This window comes from Anopheles bellator, chromosome 1 (genome assembly GCF_943735745.2).
Source record: "Anopheles bellator chromosome 1, idAnoBellAS_SP24_06.2, whole genome shotgun sequence".
In the NCBI taxonomy this organism is placed as follows: domain Eukaryota; kingdom Metazoa; phylum Arthropoda; class Insecta; order Diptera; family Culicidae; genus Anopheles; species Anopheles bellator.
In genome coordinates this window covers 28187549-28203740 of record NC_071285.1, presented here as the reverse complement: position 1 = coordinate 28203740, position 16192 = coordinate 28187549, and the positions used below count along the sequence as shown (strand labels likewise).

At 49.5% G+C, this 16192-nt stretch overlaps 5 protein-coding genes across 5 annotated transcripts; 2 read left to right on the top strand and 3 right to left on the bottom strand.

The window, feature by feature from the left end:
• Positions 1-5804: 5804 nt before the first annotated feature.
• LOC131216120 (aminoacyl tRNA synthase complex-interacting multifunctional protein 1) lies at positions 5805-6978 on the bottom strand. Its single transcript, XM_058210532.1, has 2 exons — positions 6819-6978; positions 5805-6733 (listed from the first exon to the last, which is right to left on the bottom strand). The coding sequence occupies exons 1-2, from the start codon at positions 6954-6956 to the stop codon at positions 5852-5854; spliced, it is 1020 nt and encodes a 339-aa protein (XP_058066515.1). The 5' UTR covers positions 6957-6978; the 3' UTR covers positions 5805-5851.
• Positions 6979-7431: 453 nt separating this feature from the next.
• Positions 7432-10820, top strand: LOC131212614 (tetratricopeptide repeat protein 7B). The gene is made up of 6 exons (XM_058206549.1): positions 7432-7675; positions 7743-8022; positions 8087-9642; positions 9709-9947; positions 10032-10228; positions 10307-10820. Exons 1-6 carry the CDS (start codon positions 7549-7551, stop codon positions 10437-10439), a joined length of 2532 nt encoding a protein of 843 aa, XP_058062532.1. The 5' UTR covers positions 7432-7548; the 3' UTR covers positions 10440-10820.
• A 282-nt stretch (positions 10821-11102) lies between these two features.
• LOC131206965 (T-complex protein 1 subunit theta) lies at positions 11103-13237 on the bottom strand. Its single transcript, XM_058199575.1, has 2 exons — positions 13105-13237; positions 11103-12964 (listed from the first exon to the last, which is right to left on the bottom strand). The coding sequence occupies exons 1-2, from the start codon at positions 13162-13164 to the stop codon at positions 11384-11386; spliced, it is 1641 nt and encodes a 546-aa protein (XP_058055558.1). The 5' UTR covers positions 13165-13237; the 3' UTR covers positions 11103-11383.
• Positions 13238-13654: 417 nt separating this feature from the next.
• On the top strand, positions 13655-15198 carry LOC131206231 (guanine nucleotide-binding protein subunit gamma-1). The gene has a single exon (XM_058198698.1). It carries the CDS (start codon positions 13892-13894, stop codon positions 14102-14104), a length of 213 nt encoding a protein of 70 aa, XP_058054681.1. The 5' UTR covers positions 13655-13891; the 3' UTR covers positions 14105-15198.
• Positions 14728-16043, bottom strand: LOC131206230 (large ribosomal subunit protein uL30m). Its single transcript, XM_058198697.1, has 3 exons — positions 15866-16043; positions 15669-15798; positions 14728-15603 (listed from the first exon to the last, which is right to left on the bottom strand). Exons 1-3 carry the CDS (start codon positions 16006-16008, stop codon positions 15307-15309), a joined length of 570 nt encoding a protein of 189 aa, XP_058054680.1. The 5' UTR covers positions 16009-16043; the 3' UTR covers positions 14728-15306.
• Between the last annotated feature and the right edge of the window lie 149 nt (positions 16044-16192).

Sequence of the window (16192 nt, the reverse complement as noted above, 5' to 3'; positions counted from 1 at the left end):
TGTCAGGGGCCCTCCGCGTGTTGGATCTTATGTGCGAGAAGAGGACGGCTGTGCTTTCCTGTGGACCGTATGTATGGTCACCTTTCGCCCGCTGGGACCATTGTTCTCATTACTATATAAGCCGGGAATTTGGCCCAATAAATCCAGAATCATTCGAACACTTGAAACGAGAAGTTTATTGCCAATCGTAGTAAAGTCAAGCTTGATCCTCAAACCCGGGTTGCTCTGCCCTCATCCGAAACGGACGACAGAACCGCTCTCCCCTCCTCAGGATAGGCTTCCAATAGTGAGAAGCAAACTAACTGGGAGGTATTAGAGAGTTGGCGCTCGAGGCCACTTTTCGGGCAGAACTCCCACTATTTGTGTCGCTGCCGACCCAACGAGCAGACAGGTCCTTCCTTCGCGGGGCCTGCTCGAAGGGGCGCGCAGTAACACATACCGTGCAACCTACTTGTTTTTCTTTTTTTTTTTTTTTTACATCTGGAGAAATCTTACATAGATACGGGCAGCACTGTATGCCGGATTCTTACCGACTAAAACTCCAGATGTGCGCAACCCACTTCCCCCCATAAGTGACCGCGAGGTATTTTATGGAGAGGGGTCTTGCTCCTTTCTGGAGCTTTTTACGCTTAACCATTTCCGTCACAAGTTTTGGGGAACCGAGAATGGAGCGGCTGTTTGCGTTCCTTGGGACGGGCACATTTCCGTCACAAGTTTCTGCTGCTGCCGTGGCTGTCATTTCCGTCACAAGTTTCGGGGAAATGCAACCGCCGCTGTGACCACTTCGAGAATGAAGCGGCTGTTTGCGTTCTGCAACGCCGCTGTGACCACTTCGAGAATGGAGCGGCTGTTTGCGTTCCTTGGGACGGGCACGATGAGGGTGTTGTTTTTGCGCCAGCAACGCCGCATCATCGAGTCCTGGACCTCACGAGTCCTGGACCTCACTTGATCGATCAGGCGATATCTGCCCGTCGCAACCTAGAGCCCTTGAGCACCCTACCACCCCCCACAGGTAGGGATACTACTACGTTCGAAAAGGCCTGAGCTCAAGTTACGACAAGGCATCGCCCTCTCGATCTCTCATAAGCTCAGCTGTTATTGAGCTTCAGGACGTGGGCGTCGTCCTGCTCCGATCTGCCCTCTGAACTTAGTTAGTACTGGCCGTGTACTATCCAGGGACCACCACGAGGAGGTGTTCAGTAGGACTTGTGCTAAACCCCGAGGTCGGGATAGCCTCAACGCCGCTTTGGTAACTCCACACAAACCTGACGGAAGGTGCGAAGTCTCCCCTACCCAGGGGACCCCACCGTGCAACCTACTTGCAGCTTGAGGCCCACAAGCTGTCGTACCTGCTTCATGGGAGCGCGGATGCGTGCTCTCTGCATGCCGTCGACGCGCTCGCGCATTATAACAGCTTGCTCGACGACTGTTGCACCGTGCTGGCTGCTGGGGAAGGCGTCCACCAGGTCCTTGGGTGTCGCCATCATGTCGATGCAGGTGACCAGCATCGTTCCTATTTCAGAAACCAATTTCGGAAACCCTATGCCTTCCACCGCTGCTACGGCCACTTCTAGGATGGCCTGCCTATCCGTATCCCTTGGTAGGGTGACGATGAGGGTGTCTTGGTTCTTCCAAGACCGCCTCATTTTGGAGTCCTCGACTCCAGGATTTCACGGTAAAGTTCACGCTTTTCACTCCAGTTGCGCACCGGAGCCGCAGGATGAAGCTGCGTTGCGGAGGGACCACGAGCTACAACTTGCCGCCGCCGTGGTGGAGTCGCGAGTTGCTTGGAGGGAACGGGGCGGGAGGGACGCGGAGGACTGCGGGACTTTGGGCGGTGCTGGGTTCTCCATTTGCGGGAACTGTGGGACGGAGGGCTAGGAAAGACTGATCAAGGATTGGACGAGCTGTTCAAGGTGTGCCAGCTGCTGCTGTTGGCAACTGGTGTACCCGCGCACTACAGCTGCAGCTGCGTTCTGGGCTCCGGGGCTCCTCCTCGTCCATGTCCATCACATTCCGCTCCAACTGTGCACTGCTGTTGCAGGACTGTTTCACGCGGTTGTAGATCATCGCAAACCCATTGGATTCCGATTCCGATTCTATGTACACGAGCGCACTGATTGTCATTTCAACTTTCGCAAGTGCGTGCGGGTCTATGAAAGCGATGTCTTTGTTGAATAGCGCAAATTTCCGTATCTATTATTAATAATGAATAAATAATTAGATTGCTGTATATGTCTTCGTACATCGCTGTACATCAACTTCGATGGCTTAAGGAACGCACCGAAAAGTATATGAACTATTTGAACACTTATTCTCTCAGTTCTTAGTGCGATATCGTTTTCGCTGCGCAAAGTTCAATCTGAAACTGCGCATATTTTTCCTTGAGCTTTTGGGACTTCACGAGCAAATGCAAAGGTATATTAATCAAAGGTAAATGACCAAAAGCAGTTTATCAAGCTTCATAATACGCTGTTGAAGCTTCCATTTTGTCCCCGTTCCCATCCGACATTTTCGGGATAAGTTCGCGTTGTAGTTCAAAACCGGAGCTCTGTTTCTGGTTGAGCTTTCGCTCGTAAGCGTGTTAACTGTAGGTTGTTAAGTTTGTTGGTAGAGCGTGTTGCCTCTCGAAGAGCTTTTTAGTATCGCCTTTATCACACCTAAGCGCAATGAATGACTAACCATCATATCTTTAATTGTGTCGATTTATAAATCAACAATCGGGCGCTATGTCTTCTCGGTAGGTTTTGGTGTTTCCGTGTACTGTCACGAAGCGTAACCATCGGCGTCTCAAAGAGTTGCCCGTCATCTATCACCTGATAGGAGCCTGCATACAATCCTCCACCCCGCCACTTTTCATTTGTCTAAGAAATGAAAACTTATTGAATTAGCACACGGTCTTGCTTGCATTGTTGATAATTGTTGGTGCAAAAAACCGTCCTATTCTTTCCCCCGGATGAATGTGAACGGGGAACGCATTATCCGTAATTATTGCTCAACCAGTATGTTTTGTGTAGTGTTCTCATACGATTCAATTAGTGCAATCAATAATACTATGGTTTCGGGTTGCTATTACATTCCAATGCGAATAAGCGGTATTTCATTTCATTGACCAAGCATAATTTCAGGTATACTTATATTTATTTCCGAGATTTTGAGCAATAGCTGGAGCAACCTCTGTTATAGTGTACAATGACAGGAATGATGTGCAAAAAGAAATGCTCTTGGATTTAGCAATGAATATTGTCAAACCCATGAAAACAGTAATTAAAAAAGTCTCCGAAAGCTAAACATGTATGTGGCAGAAGAAATAGAAGAACCACAAATTCTTTCACCATCAATTCACCACGGTAATAAAAGCAAACCAACAAACATAAGCAGCGCGGTTGAAGTGCACTAAAACACCCTGTAGTCCGGAAGAACACATCCATCTTTTCGTCATGGACGAATGCTTTCGTCCCTCGCTGCGAATGTGAATTATCCCCGCAATTTCACAAATTTTCAACGTACACCGGATGCCACCTAACGTGAAAAGTTCTTACGAAAAAATTATTGCATTAAAAGCAAACACTCTCAATTAACTAAATTCGATGCACAAAGAAAGGTTGTCCTAACGAGAAAAGCTTAGCGATTCTGAGCTCGATAGCCCAAGGAAAGTAATTCAATAGTACACTAATGACCGCTATATGAGCACTAACAGACATCTTTGAGGTGTGTAGGATTGGACCGTGATAACCAAAGGACAAACCTTATAAGACAGTGTCGGATAGTTTCTTCTTGAAACTACGAGTGAAGTGCGTGTCTTCGCAGACTGGTGAGAAAACAAATGGACCACATTCTGGGTCACTCTCTAGTAGTTAGTGTGTTAGTACGGAGAAACTTGTTTTTGTAGTACCACATGAAGATGAATTATCACACACAACAAAACACAACACCCCCTTGTTAAACGGAAAGTAACATAAATTAACGATAAATAATACGAAAAAACACGAGTAAAGCTAAATTACGCTGGGTTTATAAAGACTGAACAGTTCTTTCCATTTGTCCGCAGAAGCGCAAGAGAGATTAGGGAACAGAAAGCTCTAGGTGTTATGTACGAGGTGTAGGTGGTATAGGCTGGTGTGCGTGCGTACACCACGACACCGTCGCCGCCCACCCACAGAAAAATCAATCAATCACTGCTCAAATAAGTCCCAGCCTCTCGGATAGTGAAACGAACTGTCTTAAAATTAACCGTGAATTTAAACATAAATTATATGCGAAATGGAGAAGAGTCCTCTTTGGGAAAAATGTGGGGTAAGGAACAAGGAAATGGAATTTTGTATTCAATCGATCAGAAAAAAACTTAATCAAGACAGACGACCCATTACACATACGATGTTGAATGTTGCCTGCATGTGGTGTGGCGTGGCCGAAAATGGACCGGCGTGACATAGGAGGGTTGGTGCCCGGGGGCCAACAATATCGCCCGTAAAAACACACCGTTAGAGAGAGATGGACAGAGATGGAACAATCAGAAGATGTTGAACATAAGAAAGCACGAACAGTAGTTTTCTTTCCCTTCCGTCGTCATCGAACACAGTGGCACCAATTTTTTTATCCAACCAAACGATCAGTAGCGGCAACCACACAGCGCAACAGAACTACGGAGCGTGGAAAGCTATCGGGTCGCGCTGAAACACTCAGATATCAGTTGTCGGAGGAACCTTAAAATAAAACTCAAAAAAACACAAATAAATAAATGGCCCCTGTGCGCGTGTGGGAGGCCACCGTAGCAACCAGCGCGCGCCAAACATCATACTTTAGTAGGCGCTTTAGTGGCGAATGGAAAAAAGGGGATGCAACTGATGTTACAACCACCATCCGGTAGTGGGCGCCTTATGCGCGCGCAGTGTGATCGTATTTTAAAAAACAGACACAAAGAGTAGTACATCGCCAATAGACCACCTCTCTAATGTATGCCGAAATATACTACAAGTAACGAATAGAGTAGAGAGAGGGTGAGGGTGAGGGAGAAAGAGAAAGGGGTGTTTATAATTTCCTTCCCCTTTGCCAAATAGAAAGAGTTAACATGTTAATAAGAAACGAGAAGCCACTACTAAACACAGATAAGCGGTCCCCCACGTCCTTTGACATACAGTGGCTAGCGAACCATAGTTCATCATCTAAAAATTTGTATAATATGTGATAACAACTATGTGTATTATAATTTTGGAAACGCTCATTTCCTGGAATCCTATTCTCAGTACGCGCGTCGCAAAAGTAGAACCGTTGAGGTTAGGAGAAACACAAGTGATTAAAAGACATGCTTACGGCATTTTGAAGTGCCGCAGAGACACGTGTTGCAGCGCGTACTGTATTTTGGCAGCCATCAACGGGGCGAACTTGAGCGGTGCGAAATCATGTTCAACTTAAAGAATCAAATGTTCAGTTTTACACATTTTTTTCTTCGTTTTCCTTCGTTTCGTTCGTTTTTCCGCTCAGCATTAAAGCAGCTAGGGTAGTAAATATGTGTTTCAATGGCAAAATTAACAATGATATTTTAGAAATATTTGGCGAAAACTTCTGTGCATGTGAAAAAAGAAAACGAAAACCCCCAACACACACTTGCCTATCCGGGGTTTGCTGTCCCATTGCAACTGAAAATTGAAATAAACAGTTTTAATCACACATTTAATAAAAATAAAGTTGTTTTCTTCGGAGTATGTTTTTCATTTCATTATTTCTTTTCTTGGCAAATCGTTCTTTCGCACGACCCACGGTAATTAAATCAAATCAAACACTACAATCATGAAATAGCTGCTGTTTTATTTCTTCCGAGGGGGGCACGTTCACTAGTTGCTGCCGCCAATCACTTCACCTGCACATTTTTCAATGTCTGTGCCTTCACCTGGCCCTTGCCGGGCACGATGAAACATCCGTCCTTGTAACACGCGACAAGCTCATCGTTGGTCTTAAGATCTGGTGCAACGGTTTCGAAGATTTTCTTCTTCGGATTCATTACGGCGTCTGGGACTCGTGGGAAGCCTTCGACGTGCACCAAATCACCCGGAACAGCGCCAGCGGGAGGCGCCAGAATTTCCACCCTGTCGGCCGACGATGCACACATTACCATTGCCTCCGACAGGATGCCGCGCATTTTAGCCGGCTTGAGATTACACAGCGCCACCACCATGCGGTTCTGCATCTCTTCGATCGGCACGAACCGAACTAGCCCGGAAATGACGGTGCGCGTGGCCGCTTCTCCGCAATCGATCTTCTCCACGTACAGACTGTCGGCGTCGGGGTGTCGCGCAACGTCCACAATCCGTCCCACACGCATATCCAACCGTCCAACGTCCACCGGTGGCTCTTCCGCGGGCACCGACAAGGCTGCCGCCGCTTGTTTACCCTCACCGGTCGGTTTGTCCTTTTTCGGTTTCTTTTCCTTCGTTGGTTTGTTGGCGTTCTGCTGCTCCTGTGTTTGCTTCACCGCGGGGGGTGTAGCTTCTGCTTTCGTTGCTGCTGCGGCACTCGGTGGTTCGATGACCGCTGTCTTAACTATCGCTGGGACAGCCACCGCTCCGTCCCGTACCTCATCCGGTGTCGGTACAGGCACTTGAATCCTGCCCTGCGCCACTTCTAGCGCGATTAGCTTCTTCCGATACGTTTCTACCTTCGATCGAAGTACTTCATTTTCTTTCTGTAGTTCCACAATCTTTCGCTGCGCTTGTTCGTTCTTGATCGTTTTCAGCTTTCAAAATTGAGGTCAGTTGAGAAATAGAGAAAGAAAAGATCAGCCACAGGTCAGCTGGAAAAGTCGGAGCCCCGTTACCAACCTCCAGTTTCAGCGACTGCAACAGCTCCTCGGCCGCTTTGTTGTTTGAAAGAATCCGCTCCAAATCGCTCATTTTTGGAGCCCGTGAAATCGTTACAGCAAAACGTTTGAGGGCCGCACCGATAGGGATGCTGAACATCGATCAAAACGAATGGACCGACGAAAAAGGCCAGTTTCGAATCAAAACAATACGATCTCAGTAGTCTGACAGCAGAGTCCGGACAACGTGGTGACAAGTGGATGCAAACTGTCAAAACAACGTTCCCCGAATGGGAAAATCACAAACAGAGTGCTGCAACAATTATTGTATAACATCTGCATTTCTAGCAGCGAACGAAATACGCCTATAACAAACAACGACCAGAACGTGTCAAATAAAGTTCTTGCAATGGTTAGTACTTTTTGGTATTATGCTTCAGGTTCTTAATTTCGGCAAACAAACAGAATAGCAATTCAAGAATATTGAGCATTGCGGATTTGTCTCAGCATCAAAACAGTTTCCGTTCGCCGATCATCAAATAATTCAACCAATCGAACGCAAACGGCTCGCTGTGGAAATACAGCTTCAGCTGTCAAAAGGCGTTGCTGCACTGGTGTTGGTGTGTCGTTTGATAAGCACTTGCTTTTACCCATTCGCAAAGATTGATTAAGTTGCAGCCACACAAAACCGGGAACGGGAAGGCGTAGAACGAACCACTCGTGCAATCGATCGTTGCTTTCCCCCGACTAGTATGACCGGACGGGGCCGCAATCAGGGCACCAGGCTCGAAACCACCATCGAGCAGTGTCGCAGCGAGGGCCGATGGAAACGAGTGATCGAGCTGGCGGAAGAGCTAAGACCTGGCGGCTATGCACAAGGTACGTTCCACTATCCGGAAGGAGAGTTGTCATCGAATGAAGGTTCTGGTTTTTCCTCCGATAACAGAGTGTCTGGCCAACTTTTTGACGGGCGAGGGCAAGCTGGAAAGCTACCTGGAGGAGCATCCTCCGGTCGAGGACAACTACGCGAAGGCCAAGCTGGGCCTATCGGAGGCCAAGCGCTACCTAAACTCGGTCACCGGTGAGCACGGGAAAAAAGCGGGCTTCGCACTCGACGCCCATCTTCTGCTCGCTAAGCTGTACTTTGCCTGCGGCCAGTACGAGGAATCGTTGCAAAACTTTGTCCTTGCCGAGCTAAACACCCTCTCGGAGAAGCACTTGTCATCGTGCGTAAAAAAACTTCGTCTTCAGTTTCGGAGCCTACTGACGGACAATGTTTGTATTTTGCAGGAGAAGCATACGGATACTGGCGGAGTCGTACGCCATCAAGGGGATGTGTTTGGAGAAGAACGGTTCGAAGGCTCCGTCAAAATTCAAGCAAGCCGAACAGGAATCGGAGATGATAACGTGTTTCGAGCGTGCCGCTGACCTCGGCATCTTGTACTTGCAAGGACTGGACAGCAGCAACAACACCACCCTTAGCAGCAGTAACACCAACACCACCCCCGGAGTGGCTGGCCAAAGTGAAGTGCGGCGTATGGGGGCCATTCTGGAAACAGGACTACAACGGGCACCGATCGTGCTTATCAAGGCAGGCAAGCTACAGAATGCGATCGACCGTTACCGATCGATGCTGAGTGCGGTTGAAACGAAGGCGACTCAAACGCTGAGACTAACGCTCGCTCGCCAGCTGGCCGAAGTGTTGCTACGGGGCGTATCCGGTACCATCTACACGCCCACCGTAAACAGCAGTACTCCGACGCACCGATCCACTCACGGCAGCACCAAACGGTTGTGGGAACCGCGAAAATACTCCGGCCGCCAGCAGTTTGTGCCGAAGAATCAGCACGAGGAAACCATCCTGCTGCTGCTGATCGCCGAAGCCCTTGCCGTGCGCGATGCCGTCCTGTCACAGAGTCCGGAGTTTCGAGAGGCACGCGTTCACTCGCTCGGCAACGCCACGGCCATATATGACCTCCTAACGTTAGCGACCGTCCGCTGGAATCAAGTCGGGCTTTTGCACGATTCTCTCGAGAAGGCGCTCAAGTTTGCGTTTGGCGAGAGCCACGTGTGGAAACAGTACGCCACCTGTCTGATGGCGCTGGGGCGCTACAAGCACGCGGTCTGTGCACTAAAGGAGCACGCGAAGCTGGAACCTGCGGACAGCAGCGTATCCTGTTTGATGGCGGCCCGTATCTGTTACGAGCATCTCGACCAGGTGAAGGATGGTCTGGCGTTCGCCGAGGAAGCGCTGCGTAAAGAAGCGAAGGTCGGTGGAGTCGGCAATGGGCGTCGGTCACGGGCGCAGCTGTACGTTGGGATCGGTCTCCAGCAGGTGGCTGTCTCGTCGAACTTGGTTACCGAAAAGGATCGCTACCATAGGCTCGCGTTCGAGGCACTAGAGCGTGCGGCCCATCAGGATCCGAACGATCATTTAGTGGAGTACTACCTGGCTTGCCAGTGCGCGTTAAACCATAACATCACCGAAGCTCTCGGTCACATCACAACCGCACTGTTGCTGAGGGCCGAGCACGCGTCGAGCCTGTTGCTCTTTGCACTGCTGCTAACGGCCAATCGCCGGCCCCGGGAAGCGCTGACGGTGGTACAGGATGCGGTCGAAGAGTTTCCCGACAACCTTAACCTGCTGCACGTGAAAGCCCACCTTGAGCTGCACCTGCGCGATGTCGAGACGGCTCTCGAAACGGTGCAACAAATGTTTAGCATTTGGCGCGAGGTGTACGAGGTACAGCTGGCCAATGCAGCCAATGAGCACGATCAGGAAAAGCATTCCGATACACGCAGCGTGATGCAGATGCAGTCGTCCCAGATGTCCGACAAAGACTCCAGTGAGTGAATCACATCACATTGCGATCGTTAAAGCTTATTTCACACAGCTGTCCGACTTTCGGTAGATTCCATTCATGCGGCATCATTGGCCGCGTCACGCATCGAGCATGCTCTGAGCGAAGCGGCTAGCTCCCTGAGCTCGTTCAGTCCCCGACCGGGTCCACAGAAGGCCTGGATGATACAGTTCAAGATCTGGCTACTGCTGGCCGATGTCTATCTAGCGATCGAGCAGCCGAACGAAGCCATCAATTGTATCCAGGAGGCAAGTCTCATCAATCCCGTTTCGCATCAAGTAATGTACATGGTGAGTGAGTGTGCCTCAGATTGAAGATTGCACGGTCGAAATCCCGATGATAAGCTCAATTCCGGTTATGTCTGTTTTTTTCAGCGCGGTCAAATACACATCTTTCAATCGCAGTGGCACGATGCGAAGCAGTGCTTTTTGAATGCCGTGTCCGCCAACCCGTACCACACCGATGCGCTCCGGGCCCTGGGCGAGGCGCACCTAACTCTCGGTGAACCCAGGCTCGCTGAGAAGACACTGAAAGATGCAGCTAAAATTGATCCCAACTGTCCGAAGATCTGGTAAGGTGGTGTCCACTGAAAAGTGAGTTTACCTGCTCGCCCGGCTCAGTGTTGATTCTTCTTCTTGCACTTCCTAAGGTTTCTGTTGGGACGCGTCATGGAAAGTCTGGGCGACTACACGGCATCGGCCGACTGCATGGCCACGGCGCTGCAACTCGAACCCTTCTGTCCGGTTTTGCCCTTCAACACGATAGCCCTTATTTTCGATTAAACCTATCTGTGCGGAGCTCGCACTAAAGACGTCGTACCGACATTACCAGGATACGGTAGTATTTAAATCGTTCCCAAGCGTTCGTTAACTAATTTTAGGATCCGAAGAATCACCGCCCGGAGGGTAACCGTTCCTGCCGTTTTGACAATTTACTTCGAGTGTGCATCATAATCATATCAAACTTCTATCTTTTGACATGGGTGACGGCCCAATTGGTGAAAGTATTCGGTAGGGCCCGCAGAAAAGCATCGTTATGTTTATTTCATATTAGACACTCGGTCTAGGACACGGTGCGTTTCTCGTTTCGTTCATACTCTGTGATTGTATGTTACCGGTAAAAATATAATAATGGCGCTAGTCACGAGCCATCTGCATTGTTCAAACCGAAATGTATTGTACTATATATGTAATGTTGCAGCAGTCCATCGGTAGCGGAAATAAACTATTGACTAATGTTACAAACGGGTAGCAAATCGGTTCAGTAGCATTCCCAGTACGTGGAATCGATGAGTTCTTCGAGCGTTGAGAAAATGTTCGTGATTAGCTATACTTATTTACTCTATGTGTAAGGACGAAATGTACCAATCTTAATCTTGATTTGGTTGATTAACCTCCTTGAAGTCGTTTCGGATCACTAACAATAAACGAACAAATTAGGTTGTTAAATGGCCCTTTCCAAGGGCAGTATGTAAAGCCCGACCAGCGTCTTTGTTGGGCTCTAGCTTTATTGTGAAATGATTTTTATTTCCGCCATCGCTCAGCATTCGAATGATTAAGGGTAGCAAATGAAAAACGAAACGCGTCAGCCAACACGTGGGGGTTCTTGCAGTGTGCAGTTTGTTAAGTGAACGAATTAGCAGGGTGCAACAAGCGTGTGAAATCGGTTATGATAGAGGTTATGATTAGACTTTTTGTAAAAATAGCCCGAACGAATTCATCGACGTTTACGACTCATCGTCGCTGCCACGACCGCCGGCGCGAGGTTTAGGACCACCAGCTCGCTTCGCCATGATGATTTCATCCACCTTCAAGATGGTGCAGCTGGCTCCGACCGCATACTTCAGACCCCAATACTTCGTGGTGTACAGGTCGAAAACATTCTTTGCCGTCACGTCGGTCGTGGCCGGCTGCTCCGACTCGATGTCGAACCCTTCGGTGCGCTTGCCCTGTTTGTGCGCCAGATACAGCTGGTTGACTACATCAGTCGCATTGACGCCACTGTTTTCGGCCAATGCTTTCGGGAAAAACTCGAGAGCGCTGGCAAACTTCCGCACCGCGTACTGATCCAGGCCGGGCAGCGTATCGGCGTACTCGGCCAGCTGCTGGGCGAGCGCAATCTCCACCGCACCGCCACCGGCTAGAAAACGGCCGTCACGAGTCAACCCCTTGAACGTGTTCACGCCATCGTCAATCACGCGCTCGATATCATCCATGTAGTTGTCGGTCGAACCACGGATAACGATCGTTGCGATGCGGCTATCGGTGCCCTCCGATTTGAAGATCGTCACCGACGTGTCGCCCAACTCGTGTACGTACACGTTGTCACAGTACCCGATCTCTTCGGAACTGGGTGGCGTGAACCGGGGCAACACCGTGCCATTGACCGCTTTGCTCAGGCGCCGCAGGTCGAACTTCGAGTTCAGTCGCACCGCCATGATGCCGTACTTGTTCAGATAGTGGAGTGCCATATCGCCAAACTTACCCCCCGAAACGATCACCGTGACGCCCGTATCGACGATTGCTTTGATCTGCTGCTCGAGAAGATTCTCTTCGCCCTGACTGAATGTTTTCAGCTCTTCGGCCGACTTGATTAGCACCGTGCCCTTCGTTTCCGTCTGGATGATGTCGACCGGGCAGGAGAACAGTGCAATTTTCGCCTTCGACGCCGAGCACACCTCACCCTCGACGAACCGCTTAAACACCATACCGGGTACCACCTCGGACATGTGCAGACCGCTGCCCAGGATCTTGCACACGCGAATGTTGTCCACGTTGAATGTGGTCTTTTCGGGCAGGATCGAAATGCATGCCTTTGCGATCAGATCGGCTAGGAAGTCCTCGTTTCCGAACTGTTTAGACATCACCGTCGCCCGGATGGCGTTGCGCACGGGAATGAGGCTGCGGTAGTCCTTCACCTCGTGGCAGACCAGCGTGGGCAGGATATCGAGGGCTTTCGTTAGCGCCTTTTCGTAACCCTCGGTGATGTCACTGCTTGTGACGCCCAGACGTAGCAGCTCTGCGGCCAGCTCAAGCAGTGCTCCCGCGAAGATGACGACAAAGTTCGTACCGTCACCAGCTTCCGCCTCCTGCATGTGGCTTGCTTCGACCATCAGCTTCGCCGCCGGATGTTCCACGTCCAGCTCGCGCATGATGGTGCCGGCGTCCGATGTGACAAACTGCTTTTCGATGTGATTGATGATCATCTTGTTCATACCATTTGGACCGTAGGCCGACCGCACCGAACGAGCAAACTCCTGGCACGCGTCAATATTCCGGTACACCGCTTCCTCGAGACCGGAAAATGCCTGTAGGGGGAAACGGCAAACATCATCCGAATGGGTACTCGGAGCTGCACTCTCTCACGTGAATCACCACCGTGTGCCTGGCGCCGGTCCGGCAGTCGGCACTTGGTCGACAGGTACTTGGCCAAAGATTTTTCACTTACCCGTGCCCCATCCTTGAGCATCGACGCAAAACCGGGCGCTTTCGGGACGTGTAGAGCCATTTTTGTGCACAGATTTTACGATATTTCTGCTTCTTTCGTTCCACTCAACGACTAGCACGGCTTGCTTGTATTCGAACACAACCTCAAATTCTCCTGTATCGTGTGGTCGTCGCTGCCTTCTTTGCTTTGCTTCTCACTTGCACCCGAATGGCTGGATGGCGGAAGACAAGGCCAGCACGCTATGTGCCGTTCGACGATGTACGCACGTTTCATCGATTTTTCCGCGTTTTATCGATTCTACGTCAAATTTTCTGCACGTGAGGTTTCGAAGCGATTTTCTGAGTACATTTAAAATTCCTCAACTCCCGCTCCGATGAATCCTAATAAATTTTATGTAATAGAAGAATAAAAAGAATTAATCTGATCGTTTCAAACGCTTAAAAGATCCAACTGCTTCTCACAAACGATAATCGATCTCGCTGTTTTTTTCGTCTGCCGTTGAGCTGTCAGATGGGATGTCAAGTCAATTTTCTCCAGAGGAAAACGATCATTCAATTACAAAAGCTTTCGGAACTAAACTCTTTCGGAACTAAACAAGGAAAAGCATTCCCAATACTCGACATATCGAGCCCACTTTTTGTGCGAAAGTCATCACTGAACGGCCAGAAAATATATTGCCAGCAGCTTTGGTGTGCAGTGTAGCGCTCGTTCGACTGAAAACAAAATTTTCTGATTCGCTGCGCCCCACGGTAAAACATTCACCATAGGGTTATCCGAGACAGCCGTGATGGATATAATGGCCTCGAACCTGCAGCAGCAGCGAGCAATCACCGAGCAGCTGCGCCGCGAAGCAGCGATCCAACGCATCACGGTGTCGCAGGCGGTAGCCGACATCGTGAAGTACGTCACGGAGCACGAAGCGGAGGACTGCTTGCTGGTTGGGTTCTCCAGCCAGAAGGTGAACCCCTTCCGCGAGAAGAGCTCCTGCAGCATCCTCTAAAATGGCTCCGCTGACTGGCGGTCGGCAGGCAAGTCGATTCGCGTACATCGTTTCCGCAGTGCACATCCGGAATTGCAGTGCTCCCGTAATAGGATGGCAATTAATCATCCACCCGAACCCAACGGATGGTGGAGCTTCCGGAATGATGACGTCACCCATCGTAGCGAGTATTCATTCAGAGAAATCATTAATGTGTTAAGTGTCTATGGAATTGAAATAGAGAATCGGGCGTAGGTAAGGAAACAGTAGAGAAAAGGACTACACCCACTACACCACTAACTAACGTAGTAGACGAGGCCAACCAACTGAATGCCAAATTTGCAAGGCGACGCCGCCGTTCCAACTGTTCTTCCGCCGTAGGATTTATCCTACCACAAATCCGGACTTACTATACTCACGTACACATACACGCAGGTTGCACGGTAGAAAGGGTACATTTTTTGATAGATATTTTACTCCCTCGCTCAACGAGACGTCCTCGAATTTTTGCTTCAACTGTGTGGACCCGCGACAGGATAGCAATACATTTATACGACTGAGGGAATAGCACGCTCACGGCGAGGATAGGGGTTTCTGTCACCATTTTTAGCTGTGTGCAAAAGAATCTTACCAACAAAAGGTACCCCGAACGGGAGAACTACAGCAACCCGGAGTTGTACGAGAACAACATTTAGCCCTCTAACAAATCAATCAATCAGCCAGCCAACCAGACAAACCGAAACCAGGACAAATAAGCGTAACTATTGCTGCTCTCGATCCGCGCGGGGTTCAGGCCACACAACTAGGCTAGCTAGCTCTCTGACTAATCAAAGTGTTGTAGCGAGTATTTTAGGCAACGTAGAATGAAGCGGGAGCGGAAACAGAACACTCTATATCAATGTTACTAACGTGTATACTACCTATATTTACTAAACCGCGCGTTTTGGGATGGAGAAGGGACTGGCCGACCGGGAGAGCGGGACGGACGAAGCATGTATTATCCACGCCCGGCCCACCCTTCCTATCGCAACGCAGGAACAATAATGTGCGCCCGAAAGCAACAGCAAAGTAAAATAAACAGTGGAACTATTTAAATGTGACCGCTGGAGCCTTTCTGGACCGATTTTCTTTTCCACAATATCCAAAAAACTGCATTTCGGGTGTAAGGTGATCTCTTTCATTTACTCCTTAATTACAATCCGCTAGGCACATCCGGGGCGGCACTACCACGGATTGAGCCACCTTAGCCGGGAGTCCTTCCGTAACGTTTCCCCGTCCATGCGAAGTTTGGCGTGGCGAACCGTTTCGGCTGCCTTCAGCTTGTGTACGCTCGTATCGATCTCTTCCAACTTTCGTACGACCACACATTCACCATCTTCCTTGAGGAAGGTGGCATCGATATCGTTCTCCGTCGGTTCCCCGTGCTTGAACGTGATCGGAAGAACCTCAACCAGGTGCTTCACCTTCCACAGGCGTGCGTTATTTTCCGGGATATTCTTCACAACCGCCACACCGTTTTTCTGGAACAGTAATGCAAAGTGTGAAAATGTGGTTTGGTGATGTTTGTCCCCTCGTCCCGGCTCACCTCATACAGTCCCAAGCCTCGTAATATTCGCTTCTCCCAGTAGGGTAGGCCCTTGATCGGTTTTAACCGCCGCACGCTGAACAATTTTGATGGCTCGCCGTCGAGCTGAAGGATTTCTCGATTGTTGTCGCTGCAAAAACCCGGTTAAACGTGAATGAATCGGTAGCGGTCCGTCAGTGCTGCAGCGTGCCACTTACCGCGGATAGTAGTAGATCTGGTCCTTCAGTATGCCATCCTTGTAAAGGTACTTCTTGTTCGGTTTGCCATAGTGCCGCACCGTTACGAGACCCTTCAGATGCTGGCCAAGTGGGGCCGCCGCCGACTTCAGCACGTTGAACATGCTGCTACCGGTCCGCGGTTTACTGTTATTTGCTTATTTTACATAACATGTAGTTCTGATGTTTTTTGACACATTGAACGCGAATTTGTTTTCATTTGTCCAGCTGTCAAACAGTAGGTGAAAACGAGAAAAGCGTTGTATGTCAAATTCAAACGAACGGTTGTGATGTTTAGTTTTTGTTTTC

Coding starts and splice junctions, on each gene's coding strand:
- LOC131206230 (XM_058198697.1), bottom strand. CDS start 16,008: ATGTTCAACGTGCTGAAGTCGGCGGCGGCCCCACTTGGCCAGCATCTG. Junction 15,799..15,865: donor CAGATCTACTACTATCCGCG/GTAAGTGGCACG, acceptor GGGTTTTTGCAG/CGACAACAATCGAGAAATCC. Junction 15,604..15,668: donor GAGGCTTGGGACTGTATGAG/GTGAGCCGGGAC, acceptor TTACTGTTCCAG/AAAAACGGTGTGGCGGTTGT.
- LOC131206231 (XM_058198698.1), top strand. CDS start 13,892: ATGGATATAATGGCCTCGAACCTGCAGCAGCAGCGAGCAATCACCGAG.
- LOC131206965 (XM_058199575.1), bottom strand. CDS start 13,164: ATGGCTCTACACGTCCCGAAAGCGCCCGGTTTTGCGTCGATGCTCAAG. Junction 12,965..13,104: donor TGCTCAAGGATGGGGCACGG/GTAAGTGAAAAA, acceptor TTCCCCCTACAG/GCATTTTCCGGTCTCGAGGA.
- LOC131212614 (XM_058206549.1), top strand. CDS start 7,549: ATGACCGGACGGGGCCGCAATCAGGGCACCAGGCTCGAAACCACCATC. Junction 8,023..8,086: donor TCGGAGAAGCACTTGTCATC/GTGCGTAAAAAA, acceptor TGTATTTTGCAG/GAGAAGCATACGGATACTGG. Junction 9,643..9,708: donor GATGTCCGACAAAGACTCCA/GTGAGTGAATCA, acceptor GACTTTCGGTAG/ATTCCATTCATGCGGCATCA.
- LOC131216120 (XM_058210532.1), bottom strand. CDS start 6,956: ATGTTCAGCATCCCTATCGGTGCGGCCCTCAAACGTTTTGCTGTAACG. Junction 6,734..6,818: donor TGCAGTCGCTGAAACTGGAG/GTTGGTAACGGG, acceptor CAATTTTGAAAG/CTGAAAACGATCAAGAACGA.